Source organism: Magnolia sinica, chromosome 7, assembly GCF_029962835.1.
Source record: "Magnolia sinica isolate HGM2019 chromosome 7, MsV1, whole genome shotgun sequence".
In the NCBI taxonomy this organism is placed as follows: domain Eukaryota; kingdom Viridiplantae; phylum Streptophyta; class Magnoliopsida; order Magnoliales; family Magnoliaceae; genus Magnolia; species Magnolia sinica.
The window spans coordinates 96,222,058-96,241,566 of NC_080579.1; the positions used below are offsets into that span (position 1 = coordinate 96,222,058).

At 40.3% G+C, this 19,509-nt stretch overlaps 1 protein-coding gene across 1 annotated transcript in view; it reads right to left on the reverse strand.

The window, feature by feature from the left end:
* LOC131251844 (brefeldin A-inhibited guanine nucleotide-exchange protein 5) overlaps positions 1-16,673 on the reverse strand; it is a 57,917-nt gene extending 41,244 nt beyond the window's left edge. The window contains exons 1-17 of the mRNA XM_058252832.1: positions 16,536-16,673; positions 15,947-16,096; positions 7,472-7,547; positions 6,841-7,093; positions 6,467-6,588; positions 6,318-6,376; positions 2,346-2,403; positions 2,171-2,255; positions 1,831-2,046; positions 1,601-1,659; positions 1,418-1,487; positions 1,260-1,328; positions 910-1,032; positions 711-764; positions 535-623; positions 248-344; positions 40-138 (exon numbers count right to left, since the gene is read on the reverse strand). Of these exons, the coding sequence (XP_058108815.1) occupies positions 40-138; positions 248-344; positions 535-623; positions 711-764; positions 910-1,032; positions 1,260-1,328; positions 1,418-1,487; positions 1,601-1,659; positions 1,831-2,046; positions 2,171-2,255; positions 2,346-2,403; positions 6,318-6,376; positions 6,467-6,588; positions 6,841-7,093; positions 7,472-7,547; positions 15,947-16,055 (1,638 nt within the window). The 5' untranslated portion in view covers positions 16,056-16,096; positions 16,536-16,673. The remainder of the gene's footprint in view (positions 1-39; positions 139-247; positions 345-534; positions 624-710; positions 765-909; positions 1,033-1,259; positions 1,329-1,417; positions 1,488-1,600; positions 1,660-1,830; positions 2,047-2,170; positions 2,256-2,345; positions 2,404-6,317; positions 6,377-6,466; positions 6,589-6,840; positions 7,094-7,471; positions 7,548-15,946; positions 16,097-16,535) is intronic.
* Between the last annotated feature and the right edge of the window lie 2,836 nt (positions 16,674-19,509).

Here is a 19,509-nt window from a genome sequence, read left to right on the forward strand (position 1 = left end):
TACCAGCTGTTGGACATCAAGGAGGGCTGAGTGAATTACCTGAAGAGATGAACCTTTAATGGATGTAGTTTGGGAGAAAGCAGCTGAGTTTGGATCTGCACTTAAAGTCCCTTGTGCGATCCTTGAGAGAGCATTAACCTTTGTTTTAGGCCAGCAAACAATAAGTACATGAGTTGAGAGGAATGCTCGAGTCTCTTAACAGCAACATATATACACAATTCATTTCCAACAATCTGATCAGTTATACCATGCGTTCAAACAGGTTTGGTGCCTCAAGATCACAATCATAGTTAACAAATATGTCCACAAGCATTTGGGGGTCCTTGCACACTTTCTCAAGCATCCTGCCAGGAAAACCAATCAGAACATTGTGTGGGAAGATAGACCATGGAGAAGTGATCTTACATGAAATCATACCCAGCTAAATAGCACACCCACTGTGTTAATTAAAAAAGTAGGGACTTGAACCAATTTCACATGCATACAACAGAGAAAACAAATTCCAGTCCCATTCATCAGAAAAGAATGTATTACCGGAGAACGCTTGTTCTTTGGTTAAGGGGACTATCGGAGCTATCCAAGGATCGTAAAATTATCAAGGGGAAGAAGACTCCAATTTCACCCTGCAAATAAAGCATTAAGAAGCAAATGCAGGTCCGCAATGTTTAAATATTCTGTACAGAGAGAAGTCCAAACCAAAGTCCATGTACCTTAAGACACTCCCTAAATCGCAGTAAAAGAACTGTAAAGATTCCAGTTGCATACTGTCAAAAGGAAAGAAAAAGAACTCATGAATAGCAGTTACGTGGACTCAAAATGCTGACGAAGAGTAAATTAGGCAGCCATGTCGAAAAGCAACCTCCATATGGAGACAAAAAGGCATTGTCAGAAAAGGCTTAGAATAACAACCTGAAAAACAGCTGGCGATGAAGATACTGATGCCCGCAACAAAGCATAAGAAAGATAGGCTTTCACTGAATCAATAAAATGGAAGTTCTTGGTAAAGGAGTGGCTCACACCTTCCAACAAACCCTGCAAATGCAAATACATCAGGACATGTATAGCACTCAAAAAGAATGAAGCAACAAGCCCTCGAATATTATGGAGACAACATGTTGTAAATGAAGGCTATATTTGGTTGAGCCTTTTGCACATCAGCCTCTGAGCCTCCCATCCTTTGCTAGGCTTTTAGAAGATCTGTTGTATATCAACCAGAACCATATAATCCTACAAAACACATAAGAAGCCAAAGGATTAACCTGTAAAAGTTCAAGAGATAAAAGTCTCGTCTTGGTGGTAACCTCATCGTTTTCTTCCTTCATACCCATCTGAAAATATTATGCATTTACACAATTATTGAAGCTCCAAAAATAGTACTTGAAATAAAATACAATGAAATTACTGTAGAAAACCAAACCTTGCAGAGGGTGCGGAATAGCAGCAAAGCATCACGTTGACCTATACTCATGCTCTCAAGATCAAGCCCTCTGCAAAGAGATTTTTATAGCTCCAAGTATCCATCAAGCACCAACAAAAATTCACCCAGGCTATTCACAAAAGCTTAGAAGTAATCAAGTACGAATTTAGAATCTCTCCACACCTTGATATCTTCTTTCCATCCTCGAGATGCACGGCCTTGTCAAGAACAGCTTCTAAGCCCTGAAAAAAAAAAATAATAAATAAATAAATCATAATATTATAGAACTGACACTGAATGGCTCGAACATCCCATGCCAGGAAAACTGGCAACTAAAAAAGACGGGAAAAAAAGAGCAAAATAGCAAATGCTGTCCCTGGATGTATTTGAACACAATTTGAAAATAAAAGCACCTTGATATCTGCACCTCCTGCCAGATTCTGGAGTTCCTCAACAGATGCAAGAGATGTATCCTTCCCCCGGTTCATGGACAGTGCATCTCCTAGTGTAATTTTCTTCTCTTCTGAGTCATCCAATGAAATTTCACCATCTTTTGAGTTTAAGTGTTCCCCTGAAGGGATATCCATTTGTGCAGGGCTACAAGAAGATGGAACAGAAGTCTGAATGACCTGTGAGACATTATTGAGGTTCACAAAAAAAAGTGAAATTGCCTAAGTAGGGTCTCTACCATCTTTCAAAGCCAGTCACAGAGAAAAATAACCGGTCACAAATCAAACACTTCGGATGCCATACCTGGTCAGACTCCATTCGTCTAAATATGATGCTGATCATTTGGGTCAACATTGCCTTTGATGTTGCCTGATTTACAGGGCTCTTGCTATAACAGCCAAAATATAAAATCAGAAGTTCCAATTCAGTAAATCCATGTATGCGGGCAACAACCCTTTGAAAGAAAAGAATCGGATACCTGTTAAGTGCAATGTTGTAGCATATCCTAATCACTCCAAGCAATGGTTCGCCATGTACTGCATTAGAAACTAGTGTCACAAGAGTAGTGCTCAAAACTGAAAAACACGGTATGCTGTTCACTGTTTCTGTACATGCTCAGGCAAACAAGCTAACGAGAGTTAAAAAGAACAGTAAAATTTAGATACCCATAGGCAATTGAGGGACAACAAATTGTAGGAGGCCCTTGCCATCAGCCGATGGATGTAGGGATAAGCACCCTCTTCCAAAGAACCTAATGTGTAGCTAAAGAAAGGGTGGGGTTGTTTTCACATATTGTAACTTGGGGATGAAGAAAAAGATTAACTGCAGTTGCAAGACCGGAAACAATGAAGAAGATGACAACAACGTTGATACTGATGGCAATAACAACCATGGTTATAGAATCATCGGGTGGATGCACCATGATTTCAGTGTACTTAAAACTGGTAAGATGGGGTAAAATAAGAACCATGACTGGTACTGCCACAAATATGGCGGCAACCAGTACCACCACCTGGCAGACTATGACAACGGGCATCATCATTATCAGCAGCCATGAATATTATCCTTTCATCCATACAGACAATTATTCAGTTAGATACTATTATTTCTATCGATCAAAATTGACCAGAAACAAGCATGTCATGAAGCTCAATGAGCATGATGAGCTTATACCAGTTGAGTTCATATTAATCTTACACACAACGGTCGAGAGGTTCAAAACTTCTTTTTTTTTTTTAAAGGCAACTTTAATTTTATTAGAAAAAGGAAAAAACATACAGACTCGAAACAGATCCGCTTGACCGCTGAGGTAGCGGAAAAGCTAGGACCCCAAAAAGAAAAGACTACAATTCTGAAACTTATCCACGAAGGAAGTCCATTCCGCTATGAGATAGATTGCCTTTTGCACAATACAAGCAACCAAATTGGATATACCGTTAAAACATCTTCCATTCCTTTCTTCCCAAACGGCCCACCAAACTGCCAGAATAGCGATTTTCAAGATTTTAGATCTCTGCTTACCACACCTTGCACCGTTCCAAGCTTGAAGAAGGCTACGGGCTGAATCTGGGAAGACCCAGGAAATATGAAATCGACCTAGGAAATGAGACCAAATCTGATATATAAAAGGGCAGTGAATGAATAGATGGTTTACCATTTCAGTGTCTGCCATACAGCATAAACAGATGTTTGTGATACACATTCCCCTTTTTCTCAAGTTGTCCACAGTAAGCACCCTGTATTTCCCCACCAACCATCCCAAAGCTGCTATCTTTGGTGGGGCGTGTGATTTCCAAACGTGGGGGAAGGCTTCATCAATCTCTGCTTGTGGCTTCTTTGAGAGAATGCTGTAGAAAGATTTTACTGAAAACAAACCAGATTTTTCTGCCTTCCAGAAAAGACTGTCAAAGCTGGTGGGGTCCAGATTGCTGTTTTGAATACAATTAAGGAGAGCTACGAATTCATTAATCTCCCAATCTCGAAGGTACCGCCTGCACTTTGGATTCCAAACCACTTCTCCCCCTATGACTGAGTAGCATTCCTCGACTGTGGAGTCCTTGTAGGCGATGTTATATATATGCGGAAAAGCCTCTCTAAGGGCTACCTCTCCTACCCAAATGTCTTCCCAAAAACGAGTTCGACTACCATTACCAATCGCAAAACGAATATCTTTTAAGGCTTCCTCTTTCATAGCTAGAATACCTTTCCAAACGGCTGAAGCTTTGTAGATAGAAGAGGCCTTAGGCCACCATCCCCCCCGAGTGGCCATACTTGCTTTTAATGATTTTGCTCCAAAGGGAGTCACTTTCATTGCCGAGCCGCCACGTCCACTTGCCTAAAAGGGCCCTGTTCATGATTCTCAGGTCTTTAATACTTGTTCCTCCCTGATCAATATGATTACAAACCTCATTCCAATTAACCAAATGGAATTTTTTCTTTTCTTCCTTGCCATGCCACAGAAAATCCCTTCTTAGCCTATCTAGAGTCTCCAATACCGACTACGGGCATCTAAATAGGGACATGAAATAGAGGGGGAGGTTTGTCAATGCTACCTTTATGAGTGTCAAGCGGCCACCCAAAGAAAGGTATCTACATTTCCATCTAGAGAGGTAAGTCCCAAATCTATTAATTACCTTCTCCCATAAGGACTTTGGAGGAGAACCAATGCACAATGGGAGCCCGACGAAAAAGGAAGGGATCCGACCTGCCGCACATCGAAGAAAATCCGCGTAGAGTGTTATTTCTTCCTCTTTCATGTTCACTCCAAATAACTTAGATTTGGCCATATTAATTTTTAAACCTGAAACTGCTTCGAAACACCTAATGATAGTCCTCAAATTGCTCACTTTGGTTTGATCGCCTTCACAGAATAAAAGAGTATCATCCGCGAACTGAACATGCGATATCTGGGTAGTCATTCCTTCCACTCTCAACCCACTGAATATTCCTTCTAGCTGCCCCTTGCTTAACATCCTGGAGAGGGCTTCCCCAACAATGAGGAAGAGAAAAGGGGAGAGGGGATCTCCTTGACGAAGGCCTCTGGAACTTCTGAAAAACCATTTGGGGAACTGTTAATAAGGACCGAAAAAACCGCCGAGCTCACACATTCACTATCCATTTGTGCCACTTATCAGGAAAGCCCATACGCCTAAGCATATATTAAAGAAAACCCCAATCAACATGATCGTACGCCTTTTCAATGTCCAACTTGCAAATAATGTCTTTGGCATTGGATTTATGGGTTGAGTCCAAACATTCCAGAGCTATTAGAGCACTATCCACAATCTAACGCCCCAGGATAAAGGCGCTTTGGTTGTCAGAAATGAGCACGCTCATCACTCCTTTTAAACGAGAGGCTAGGATTTTGGCTAGAATTTTGTATGGGCCCCCGAGTAAACTGAGCGGCTGGAAGTCTTTTAACAAGTTTGGCCCCGGAATTTTTGGGATGAGAGCTATGAAAGAAGCCCCTATATCTTTTGAGATCCGACCTCTGTCATGAAATTCATTCACAAAGGACATAAGGTCCTCTTTTAACAACTCCCAAAAGGTTTGAAAGAAAACGATTGGGAATCCGTCTGGGCCCGGCGCCTTGTCCCCTCCTAACTCCTCCACCGCTCCTTTCACTTCGATCATGGAAAAAGGGGATTCTAAAGCAATTGCTTCTACCGCAGACAAAGATTCAAAGTGCAGATGGTCCAGTGAAGGCCTTTTCCATGTTTCCCCTTTGAATAGATTACTGAAGTGATGCACAACTTCTTTTGAAATTAAATCTTGCTCTTCTTGCTGCACACCATCTACCAATATACTGCTAATTTTGTTGACCCTTGCTCTTGCGCTGGCTATGGAGTGAAAATATTTGGTATTTTTATCTCCTTTTTTTAAAACCAAGAGGTTCAAAACTTATTAGCTGTACTTGTGTCCAGGTGCAGTACAAATTTGATATGTCATATGGAAAGAATTCTTCAGAGCCTGTCTACAACGTGCTTAACTTCCTAATAATTTAAGTGAAAATTATAGGGTTCTGATCATTAACTGAGAACTGACCAAAAAAGGTCCAGACCAAATTGAACTAATAGGTAGTTTCATTAATGAACTCTATGTGTGTACATGTGCATGCGCGTGTACATTTTTGGATGGAAAAGTAAATGTGGGTACATGAGAAGCATGATTTAAGGTTCTGACTTCTGAGAAATAATATGGTTCCATGGGCCTCCATACAGAGGACAAGATGCTGCTACTGATGGTCAGAAATTTCTGACCATATCACTCCTTTATATTGTACAGCTTATAGTGAACTGTTATATACAGCAGAAAACAAATGCAAGTTAGTTCTGTTAACTACTGGGAATTCCTCAGCAAAGGTTTAGCAGTAGCAAGCTTAGTTGACCAAGAAAATAAACAAGGAGCATATAGTACACTGCATTTGTTTCCATAGATCAGTCCAACTTACCCCTGAACTTTGTCGATGCTACAGCAGTAAGAAGCACCTTCAGCACTTGCAAAATAGTACTGCATATTCCACATGTGTAATCCCCAAAATTACAAGGATATACAAGCTAGTTATATGTGAGAATAATGACCAAAAGAACTAGAACATACCTGTCCGATGATGAATTATCAACGCAGCCACAGACCATGTTGAGAATGTCAGTAAATAGCGGAGCACTTTTGCCACCATCAAGACCAGGATCGCCTTCTAAATGGTCATATGCAATGAGTTTCTGTTTCATAGCATTTGTTTCAGAATAGGTTAATACAGACCAATTACTGCCATCATGAGTCGGTCCTTTTGCTTATTTTTATTTAAAAAGCAAACAGATTGAGTGTAATACAAATGCGATTGAGCACCCCAATCTACATTCACATCAATCACTTAAAGTTTGTTATTAGGAATTTGTGTAACATGAACAGGAGAGATGAGTGTTTTTTTTTTCCTACAATGAGTTTTTAATCAAATGGAAGAGAACACATACATGGAGACAGTCAAGAGCAGGCTCTACAAGCTTTAAATTCTTTGTCTCGAAGGCAAGTCGGAGAGGCTGTAAAACCACCTCTGCCTCAGACCCTTCTACGGTGTTCCCCGCACTTGCTAAGGCTGCTGCGAGGGATCCAGTCATGCCTACTGATTTATCCATACTGTTTGCTCCATCTGTAGTAGTGGCAACAGGGTGTGAACCATCTGAAGTGGCTCCGTCTTTGACTGCTTCAGCCCCGTCATTGTTGATGCTTTTTGGATGTAAACAACAAAGAAAACGGCTTCAGGAAGTCATTGTCAATTGAAAGGAGCAGAAAAGATATTTCACAAATAACTTCAGTCCTTACAGAATCAGCGGTATAAAATATGATTAATGAAGACATCACTAATGATTAATGAATAAAAAACCTGAATGACAAATTTAAGTACAGAAAGCCCAGGGATGAGCAAAAAGGAATTCTAAGGAATGCAACTCAAAACAAGAAACCATAAGAAAACTCCCATTATATTTTCCAAAATATTACAACTTATAAAGCATTATTTCAGAAGCTTGTAGCGAGAAACCCTTGAGAACCACAAAGTAATTAATAACAAGTACATGATTATGAAAAATCATATTTGGAAAAAACCTATCATCTCCAGCCGCAGTTGCTGCTTCATTTTTCTCACTTGGAACCGATTGCTGATTGGTCTCTTTTGAATTATCTGCAGGCAAAAGGGGCAACAGAAATGCTGAATCACATCTCGATGAACAGCTAAAATTGAAATTGGGAAAATATGTATCAAAAAGTAGGAGAATCCTTGTGAAGCAATGCCAGACAAATCTTTACCATACAGAAATGTCAAAAATCTTTACGATAGAAGAAATGTCCAAAGCAATTTCAAGTTTTCGAGATACATGACACGGTGACACACTGAGTTTGATGATACAAGATTATATGCAACCAAAGCCAACTTATTTAGGAATCTACCCCTGATTTAATTATGACCTCAACCACATTTTCAATACTTGTGCCTGCATGCTGGGTGTGGTTGTTATAAATGTGCAGATAGAATTTTCTCTCTTTCATCCATGAATTACGTTTTTGCTTGGGCCCAAAATTCTTGGAGCTGATTTCAATGCATACCTCTTTGTAATTGATTTCTTTCCTTCACACAGGAATCCAAAGCAAATAGAACAATCTACAACCACTGCCACTTCATTTTCTCATCCATCACGAGTTCTACCACAGAAAAAATGATTCCAGAAAAAATGATTCCTGGTAAATAATTCTTTCGAATTGTTTATTGAGAATTCCTTATGCAAAATTGATTCTCAATTAAACAAGTTTGGTAAACATTCATAAGAAAGAACCATTTCTTGAACGATGGTTAGGATCCATTCGATCAAAATAACTTGATTGGGATGGGTCATCAAGGGTGGCCTCACACGATTGACCAAGGTATTCCATAACAGTAATGGTAGCCATAATGCCCACCACTATTACAGTTATGATACAGGACTTTCCTTTAAAAATAAAATAAAAATAAATAAATATATTTTGGCCCCATAATGGACCGTTACAGACATTACAGCGCTGTTTCAGATCTTTTTTTCATATGGCCATTACAGCCGTCATGTAACTGTTTTTTAATAGCTCGCAATTGATAGTCCATTGTAGGACCTTTACTAGTAAAGGACCAGCATCCTCTACAACAAACTATAGTACAATGTACAACAGTACAGTGGAGAACATAAAATTGGAAGAGAATTGGAGCATTCAAACCGTGGCCCTTTGAATTGAGCTAGCTAAAAATCACATCTACCAAAGCTCCTAAGCATTTCAAATTTTTTTCATTGAGTTTGGATTGTAAACAAATTCATGTTTAACCCTCGTCTGATAGTCATTAAATTTACAAGATGAAACAATGTGCTAAGCGAAGCTCTCCACCAAAAAGACCCATGTTTTACAATTGCCCTCCTCCCCTCTCTCTCTCACATCCTGCAAACCACTTCCTCTTTCCACGTCCCATATCTACTAGTGTTTGTGCACCCTTGCTTAAAGCAAAAGAAAAATTTCTATCATCTTAATGATGCAGGACAATTAACCACTTGCTCTAAAAGCTCGAACTAATAGAGCATGGTGAATCAATCCCTTTATCTCATAGTCCAGGCCCCGAATCCATGGGTTCCACCTCACACGGGTCTCAAATCCATGGGTTACATGGGCCACCCACCCCGAGTGTGCCCCTGCATCCCACAGGCCACCCCACTCGAGCCTAGTGTGAAAATGCCCCCGCATTACCTAACCTTCCATCGCTTCTAACCCTAACCATCTATTTAAATGAAATATTAAAAATGACCAAAATATCACTAAATTCCATTACAACCATATGCACTTTCTATAAATGTAGGCCCAATCATGTGCTGGATTTTTGGCTATTGGCTACTAGTTTTGGTGGCTAAATTTCAGAGAATACCATTTACTATTTTTGGAAGCTAGGAATGCTGATTTTGAAGGTATTATTGTTGATTTTGAAGTTTCCCTAAAGATTTTGGGTATGAATCTTTGGATTTACCTTTACTATTTTTAGGCCATTACAATTTCGCCAAATCTTTGTAGGTAGATTTATTGCTATATTAGATAGATTAAATTGATTAAATCAATCAAATAGTTGAATTTACCTTTATTGCTATATTCCCTGAATGCACACTGTTTAGCTACCCTTTTTTCTTTTACATTCATTTGTTCGAATCACCTTTCATGAAAAAAAAAAAAAAAATCAATCTAATAGTTGAAAAATCTTAATTAAAGATTGACAAGGATTTTAAGGTGTCTTTTAGGGTCTATAAAGGAAGGTTGTTTAGGAAGTAGAGGCACTGCATTTTTTGAGTTTTATGAGGTTTATCTAGGTCTTTATAAATTATAAGAAATAAAGAAGTTTCAATTTCAATAAAGTTGTTTATCCCTCTCCATTCCAATATTCTTGTGGGCATACTCTTCGTCGGTTTTTGCAGTCCGGTTATCTTTTTTTAATACAGCCCAAAAGCAAAATCAAGAAGACGCAAAAAGAGAACCAGCCGAAGCTGCCTTAACATACAAAGCCCAATCCGAAATAAGGCCTTTGACTTTGCTAATGACCTCATTCACACCCTAGCACTCGTTCTGAAAATAGCGCCTATTTATAGAGCCCCAAATAACCTGAAGGGCAGCCATAATTAACAATCTGCACGTAGCTTTACCGGCTTTGCAGACTCCTCCCCCCTGCCAAGCCCAAAGCAAATCCTCAAATGACTCTAGCATCAGCCAGATGGTGTGAAATAGGCAAAGGAAATGATCCTATACTATAGCAACAAGCGGGCAATAAATGAAGAGGTGAACAATCGACTCCTCATTCTCCATAAACATCAAACAAATATTGGAGAGGAGTAGTGATCTTATTTACAGATGGTCAACTATTAGGATTCTCTTTTAACTTACAAGCCAACAAAAACCACCACCTGAGGAGCTCCATAGAACCAATGATGAAACGGGTGAGATGTGCCAGGATCGCGAGACGACTCAAAAGATGATACTACATAAAGAACCGATGGAGAACTTTCTAGGACAATGCCTCGACCAGAACATCTAACCTTCTTCTTGAAGAAGAGGCTTGGCATTCTTTAGAAAGTCCAACAGCCCAGCGACCTCAACTATCTCATCATCCATTAGATTCCTCTGGCAGGGAGGAGACCACACTACTGTCTCCCCATCAAAAGAGAAACAAGCTGCCGCAAGAACAAAGTGATCAGGAGCCAGGCGGACACCTCTGGGAAATAGATCCTAATACAATCGGTCTCCGCACCACACATCCACCCAGAATCGAATATGATACCTGTTGCTAAGCATAAAGGAAATACCCATGCGAACTAGATGCCCAATGGTCGCTACTGCTTTCCAAACTCCAGAAACTCTGTACAGAGAAGAATTCCTCACAAACGAACCCCCCTCTACGTGCTATACTCGAGAGCAATTAGCTCCCTCCACAACTTGCCCTCTTCTGAACTAGATCTCCAATCCATTTACCCAAAAGAATCGTATTCATAACTGAAAAAAGCTTAAGCAACCCCCCCCCCCCAAATAATAATAATGATACCAATAATAATTTTTTTTAAATAATAATAATAATAATAATAAACCAAAATAATAATAATAATACTAATAATAATTTTTTTAAAATAATAATAAAAAAATAAAAAAATAAAATCAGCTTGCATGCCTCATCCCACTCAAAGAAATTAAATTTCCTTATGTCACCAGCACCTTTCCATAGAAAGTCTCTTCTTTACTTTTCGAGACTATTCAACACCAAAGAAGGGCATTTGAACAAACACATGAAATACATAGGCATAACGCCGCCTTAATGAGAGTCAAATGCCCTTCCAAAGAGAGATAACAACACTTCCAAGAAGCCAATTTCCATTACATCATCTCAATAACCCTGTCCCAAAGGTGCTTGGCCGGTTTTCTGATACAAAGAGGTAGCCCTATCTATGTTGACGTAAAAGTCCCGGACTTGCATCCAAAAGTACTTGCGAAACATATAAGATCATCTGCCTCAATGTGCACTACCAACATTTCAAATTTAGCCACATTGATCTTCAACCCCGAAGCCGTTTCGAAATAACCTAAAATTTTCCTGAGATTGTCCACCCAACTCCGCCTCCGCCTTGCAGAAGAGCAACGTATCATCCTCATACTAAAGATGACTGATTTGACCCCCACCACCTGCACCCTTAAACCCTCTAAAGAGCATCTTCTCCTTGCATTTCCAAAGCATCATACTAAGGGCCTCGCCATAGACACAAACATATAAGTTTCTATAAATTCGCCTAACTCACTCAAATTGTATAGGAATTGCATGATCTTAAGCTTGTTTGAGAGGTGACTCAATAGCGTTCCAAATGGACCGATTTCATCTCATTCCAACATCCTTTGATATCCAAATATGGAACAACAAAAAAAAGTAGTGAAAATACTAATGGAAAACTGGTTCAACGAACTCCAACTTACACCTAACTTGATCACTACTTATATGGCCCATGATGCACATTATGAACATTAATATTCCACCAAATAAATTTGGACCGTGAAAGTGGTGCAAATATTCAATCTAGATGGTTGGATGGACAAATCATAGATCAAAACCCTCGGATGGGTCTAATCTGGCCAGATATACTATTTAATGTCCTAATCTTTGATTAGAGAGCCCATGGACTCCTAGTTGCATGATCCTTCCAAATAGGTGACACTCATGAAGGGGTTCTTCAAAAAACAGTCGTGGAATCCATCAAGGTGACCCACTGTCTCCATTTTTGTTCATAATCATCAGAAATTCGCTCAAACAAACTTCTCACTATAGTAGCAATGGAAGGCTTGATATGGGTAAAATGGGAACAGATAATAATGAGACAAAAATTGCCCACATATAGTATGCAAAGAAACAAGACATACCACTATACATGTTATGTCTATTCAAGTATCCATCAAAATATGCAGAGAAGCTTGGACCTATTCAAGAGAAGTTATTTGGAAGGACAGAGACAAGTGCAACAAATACCATCTAGTGGCTTAGAAAAATGTATGTCAACCAATAAAAAGGGAGCCTGGGCATAAGATCAGTTAGATAGATGAATCATATGCTGTTAAACCAGTGGTGATAGTATTGGTGGAGACTTGGATCAAGAGATGGATCTTTGCTGAAAAGCATCCTATCTGCCAAATAAGGGGTATCGAAGAATGGGTGAGACAAAAACAGCAAGAACCAAATATTGAAATGTGCCATTTGGAGAGTTGAATTATCTCGAAAAACACCATATAGAATGGGATCTGGTGACAAGATTCAATTTTGGGAAGATTGGTGGAGGCGGTGACATGCCTTTGTGCAGGAAATTCGACACTCTATATGCCATTGCTGTCAAAAAAGGAGTGGTGATCCCAAATGTTTTTCCAACAAAATGTAGGGGAAATCATATCTGGGCCTGTTTTCAGGCACAATCTATGGAAGGAAGAGATCACTTTGCTGACATGCATGCTCGCACAGCCGGAAGGAGCATGCATTCCACTATCAATAGAAGACAAAAGGATGTGGGAATTACCCATGGATTACCCGAGGCAAGTGGATTACCCGATGCATGTTGTTGGTGGGTGATTGTGTGCATCCACAGGGAATAGTCTCACCTTAAACGGGGTGGGGACACCCTGTCCTCATCAAAAAAAAAAAAAAAAAGGATGTGAGAATTGGATTCTAAACGGATCTTTTCCATGGGCTATTTTCTACCATGCATTAACAGAATCCACAGATGCTTTGGCTACTCCAAATTTTGGTTCTCGAGTCTCAACAGTTCCCCTCAAAGCGCACGCATTTTATTGGATGGCAGCTATTGATAGAATCTTTATAGATGTCATATATGCTATGTGTGGAAGAGTTATAGTCTCCTTCACTACAATTTTGCTTGGAATGTCCTCCAGTTTTGAGAGTTTTTGGCATTGAGTGGGTAATTCCAGAATCCATGAAATGCCTATTTTCTGGCCAGCGGAATGCTGCAGTTGGCACAGCTGGTCAGATTCTATGGAATATTACAACCCAGGCCACTGTTTGTTGCTTATAGTTGGGATTTTAGAGGAAAATCATGTAGGATAAGCATTGTTTCTCTTCCAGCCACATTCGTGGGATTGCCCTTTTGTGTGGGCAAGTTGGCCAAAGCCCTTTCAGATAAGGTGGTGGAAAGATTCGAGAGGTGTCTTGCAACGTGGAAAACCCAATATCTTTCACTAGGCGGTCGCATCACTCTTATCAAAGCGGTCCTATCAAATATTCCCCTCTTGTCCGGCCCCAATGCTCTCAAGACTTGAAAAGTTGAGGCGCGACTTCTCGTAGTAAGTTGCGGAAGAGAAAAAGAAGATTCATTTAGTGAGTTGGGATGAAGTTTACAAAACATACGAGGGTAGCGTAGAGATAAAAGACCTCAAGGCCCATGAATATAGCGTTACTTGGTAAGTGGCCTTGGAGATTTGGAGAAGAAGAGGGGGCTCTTTGGAAGAGGGTGGTTAAAAGCAAATACGGCTCCTCTAGCGGGGATTAGTGGACTAGAGGGTCGACCATATATTGAACCTAGGCTCTTTGGAAAGGGGTTCAATCTATTAAGTCAGCTTTCTTGGAAGGCGTGGGCCTCTTGGTTGGCAATGGTGAAAAGGTTTGATTCTAGGAAGATGTTTAGGTGGGTTATTCCTATTTGAAAGACGACTTCCCTGCTATTTATCAATTGACCCCAAATCATGTTGTCAAGGTAGCATACAACTACTCTAGAATTGGGGGAGCGGCCGTTTGGGAACCTCCTTGCAGATGCTTCTTGTGAGACGACATGGTGAGTGAGTTTGCAGCCCTTCTTGAGCGTATTTATCTCTACGCCCTGATCCCCTACGAGTCAGATAAGATGGTGTGGATGGCTGATAAATCGGGCATCTTCTTGGTTAACTCTTTTTACTACCTCACCAAAGGAGTAGGACATCACAATGAGGCGGCAAGCTCAAGGCTTGTTTGGCACTTTAATGTCGCCTCCAAAAATAGCGGCTTACAGGTGGCTAGTGGGGAGAAAGAAAGTTCTAACCATTGACAACCTTCGGAAGAGAGCTATGGTGATCCCAAATATTTGCATTATATGCATGTGGGATGAGGAGACTGTGGACGATCTTTTTGTGCATTGTCCTTTCTTAAGGGCAATCTGGGTTGAGATTTTAGGTCGCTTCCAGGTGATGTGGGTCGCACTTGATTCAGTAGGCCATCTTGTAACCTCTTGGACAAGGGTAGGCCTAGGGAAAGTTAGAACCAGGCTATGGAGAACAGCGTTACTTGCTATATGGTGGGCGATTTGGGAAGATAGGAACGCAAGGTGTTTCAACGATTTGAGTAAGCTAGTAGAAAGCATATCCCTAAGGTAGGAAGATGGTTATCAAATGGGCCTCTTGTGTTCCAAACTTGAAGGATTGTAATATGGCTTTCCTTTGGTAGCTTAGGGCCGCCTTCTCGGTGTCCTCCTTTGTATTTGTTTCTTTTTCCTTTGTTTTTCTAATAAAATTTTGTCATCTTTCCAAAAAAAAAAAAGATTAGGGGGCTGATAATAGATTAGGGCAGCGTGAATTATATGATGAAAGAAATCACTCATCATCTTATCAGACAAAATTGGGCAGAGGTATTATATTGAGGTTAGGAGGTTAACAAAGTTAAAGAGAGATGATGCAGTCTTCGTGAAGGATGTTACAAGCTGAACTTCAGAGGTAGTTCCTTAGGAAATGCAGGTCAGCAAGCACCAGTGCAATCATTAGAAATCATCAGGAAACTATTATGCTAGATTTTTATGGGCCTCGGAGTGTTCGCAATTCTAAGCTCTAACTATGCCATAGCAGGTTCTTTTCTTCAGGGAGTTAAACTGGTTGTCAGCAATACTTTAGTCCAATCATCGTCGGAGGTGATTCCAGCAATACCTGGGGCATTGCCACTGGAAGATAGCTAGCCTCATCAAGGAAGCACTATGTGCTATCAATGAGGTGAATTTTCCCATGTCCATCGTGAAGAAAATTCAGCGGTGGATGTGTTAGCAAAAGATGGTAACATGATGGAAGCTTCACACGTTATCGACAAGAGATAAGGAGTTTTTCTTTGTTTTGTTTTTTTTTTTTTTGTTGTCTTTCTTTTCTTCTTCTTCTTCTTTTGTGTTATGAAATGTTGTTGGATGTTGCTGAAAAAATGGTGCCGTGCTATTATAATGTGTATCTGGCATCGGGTTGAGCTTAGGCTACCAAATGACCCCCTTCATTTTCTTGACCTCCTCAATCCATCAAGAGAAGCAAACGTAAGCAACTAAAGGAAGAAGCCTATCTGATTGAACATCATTGTATAATTGGAGGGGCATGCAACAGGCACCTTTGCAAGTAACAAACAATAAACAATCACAGAATTACGGATGATAGCAGTCCTTGCAGAAGTGACCTTAAATCAGTGTAATTCAGTTGTCAGTGCTGTTGCAGATGATGAGGAAGGAAGGAGAAAGTTTTGGCAAGTGGGAGGGAGGATCAGGGTCTCACCTAAATAGGTCTGAATAGCTTTCTGAAGTGCCCCGTACTTCTTTCCAGAGCACTCCTTGAGCATGGACTCGAAGGAGCGAGAAACAAAACCTCCTGCTGCCCCAGCCATCGGATTGCGAGATCCCTCTCCTCACATAAGCTACTTGCTCCCTGTCAACCAGTCACATTAACAAGCAAAACATAAGATGCAAATCTCGGAAGATGTGGGGAAATTAATTAATAAAAGAAAAGAAATGAGGGAATAAAAAAAAAAAAAGGTCAGATCAGGCTAAATTCTTCTTGAGAAAAGGGTAAGCAATTCAAATCAAGTAAAAGATACTATGATCTGTTTGCACGGAATCTTTACTTGTGATGATCTGTTTATTTTCTGCAGATACAACGTGATTTCAGATCTGTTGAAGAGATCCGGTGATTTTTATATGGTTGGCAATATTTTAGGGCTTTGGAAAGAGAATGAGTGTTTTATTTACATGGGGAGACGAGTGACCGCAGGGATTGGTATTTGTAATGGGATAGATAGATAGACAGATAGATAGAGAGAGAGAGAGGGAGGACGGGAGGGAGAGAGGGAAGAGGCATGCGTACGTACCTGATGGGCGTTAGCTGCGTAAAGATGAGGGGAATAGATTTAACAGAAGAAAGTCGCTGGAAATGGAGGAGCTTGTAGGCTATGAGAGAAAGAGAGGGAGGGAGGGTGTGCGAGAACGGAAGCGGATTGGCTGGTGTATCACACACCACCAATGTAGCTGCTGTGGGTACGTGTCGTACAAGCACGATCGCTGACACTCCTCCAGCTCGGAAGCGGATTGCGTACTGAGTAACTCAGTACCCTTAGGGCCCGTTTGGCCGGTCGGACTGGAAGGGATTGGAAGTCAAATCCCGGGATTGGCCTGGCGTGCCAAACAGAGTCGGTGATCTGATCCCAATCCCATGTATCTCAAGACAATCCGCTGTCAACACCATCATTACATTTAAATCCCATCCAATCCACCCTAATCCTTTCATATTTTGAAGTAGTGTCGGGTGTAAAGGTGAATGATTTGAAATGCAAAATGCTTAGTTGCATATGTTGGGGGAGAAGGTAGGCCAATTTGTAGACTTGTTTAGGTGTGGGGTGGGATCTTTTCCGTCTTCGTACCTCAAGCTACCCTTGTGCATATGAAAGCCGGTTAGGCATTTACCTTGTGATTGAAAGGATTGAATGGAAGCTTTCTTCTAGGAAGAGTCGGCATTTATCCTTAATTGCTACTGCCGTGGATTGCTATATCTAGTCTATTTGGCACGCCCGGCCAATCCCGGGATTAAACCTTCTCATCCCGTTGAATCCCTCGAACCAAACGCGTCTCAGACAAATTTGTATGGATTAAGGTGGATTGGATGGGATTTAAAGGTAATGATGCTGTCGTAAGTGGATTGTCTCAAGACCCATGGGATTGGGATCAGATCACCGACTCTGTTTGGCACGCTTGGCCAATCCTGGGATTTAACTTCCAATCCCTTCCAATACCCTCCAATACCTTCCAATCCGACCGGCCAAACGGGCCCTTAGCGTACTGAGTAAACTGTGTGGGATCCACTGTTACTTATTTATTTTCTCCGCTCCGTTAATCCATGTTAACAGATAATTTTAAATCTTAATCTCAAAAATAAAGCAAATTAAAATTTTATGTGGACCACACTACAGGAAACAGTTTGATTGAACCTCTACCATTGAAAATTTTTTGGAGGCCAAAGAAGTTTTGGATCAAGCCGATGTCTGTGGTTTCTCTTCATACATGTCTTTGTGATCTTATGAACAGGTTGGATGACAAATAAAAATTACTTTGGACCCTATGAAGGTTTCAACGGTGGAAATCATTATTCCACACTGTTTCCTTTGTAATGGTCCACTTGACATTTGGATTTACTTCAATTTTGGGATCAACCCCTAAAATTAGCATTAAAAATGGATAGACGGTGTGGATAAACCACGTACATTAACAGTAGGCCCAACTGAGTTTACTCAATACGATAAAAGCGTACTGAGTAACTCAGTACGCAATCCGATTTCCTCCCGCTCCGAGTTGTACCAAAGGTTCGAATGAGATCAAAGTTACATGGGCCCATAAATGATGTATTTATCATATCTACACCGTTCATCCATTTGGAAAGATCATTCTAAATATTTCTTCGAAAATCGAGTAATTTAAAAGACTCAATTGGACCACATCACTAATATTCTCACCGTTAAAGCATTCATAGGGCCCACGGTAACGTTTACTATCCATCCAATCTGCTCATAGGATTACAATACCTGGATGGAGAGAAAAAAATATATATCATGTTAATCCAAAATTTCTCTGTGACATAAAAGGGTTTCAAGGGCAAGCGTTCAATCCCCTACTTCTTTTTACAGTGTGGTCCACTTGACTTTTGGATCTGTCTTATTTTTTGCATTAAACCTTACGACGAGCTCACCAAGTGGACGGACGGTTTGGATATAACCCATAGCTCATTATGGGACCCACATAACTTGGTGACGTCAACACACGAGCATGGTACACCAGCCAATCCGCTTCCGGCGAGAACAGATCCTATTTCTGTGACGTGTTCTAAAAACCGGACCGTACGACTTGCCGTTGAGTGGGCGGTCCAAAATTACCGGACCAACCGCTGCTCCAACGGGGTCTGCCCGTTTTTCATACAATGCAAGTAGGGTTGGGCATCAAATCGGACCGACTTAGGGCAACCCAGTTTTGAAATTGACCTTACCGAACTCGACACAAGTTGGTAGTGAGTCTGGCATGCCACCAGTCCAATTTCAGGTCTAGCTTGGACTAACTCGGACAGAGTCCAACCTAGTCATAAGGACGGAGTGAGGTCAAGTTGACTTTTTTTTCATGTTTGTATCATAATTTAATGTGTACTTGAGTTGAGTTGTTCAGAATAAACATTGTTAAAAGTAATTTGCAACAAAAATAAAAATAAAGAAATTAAATAAATATTGTTAAAACTTAAAATTATATTTAAAATCTAAAATGGAATTCCACATACAAACTAATAAATCATTCATTATTCAATATTATTTGTGTAATGAATGCCTTTATGATGTATAACCCGAGTAACCTTATTCATAATAATAACCCCCTACTTTACCTTCGTCACCAAAATCATCATTTTCTTCTCTTTTTACACCTTGAACTACAGAAGAACATTGGGTTGAGTCCAAGCTGGAAATGTCTAGAGGATGATAGGATGATTGTTTACCTCTTCCTGATTCAGATGGTGGAGATGCTTTTTCATCATCCATGTTCATAGATTTAATAAGTTTTTTCAACCTCTTTTTATGATCCAATTTGTACGATTTTTCCCAACCGCTCATATAATGTAGCGAGACTTTTAAGAAACTTTGATGATTTATCGTCAGGCTTGTGTTTCATACTCATACCTTCTTTGGCATCATGTTGTCTTAGAAGGAGTTGATGCTTTATAGTCATGGATGTCAGTTCCAAACTTTATTTTACGACTTCTTTATAATATTGTTCTTCTTGTTCTCTTAATAGTTTATCTTTTTTTTCTTTATT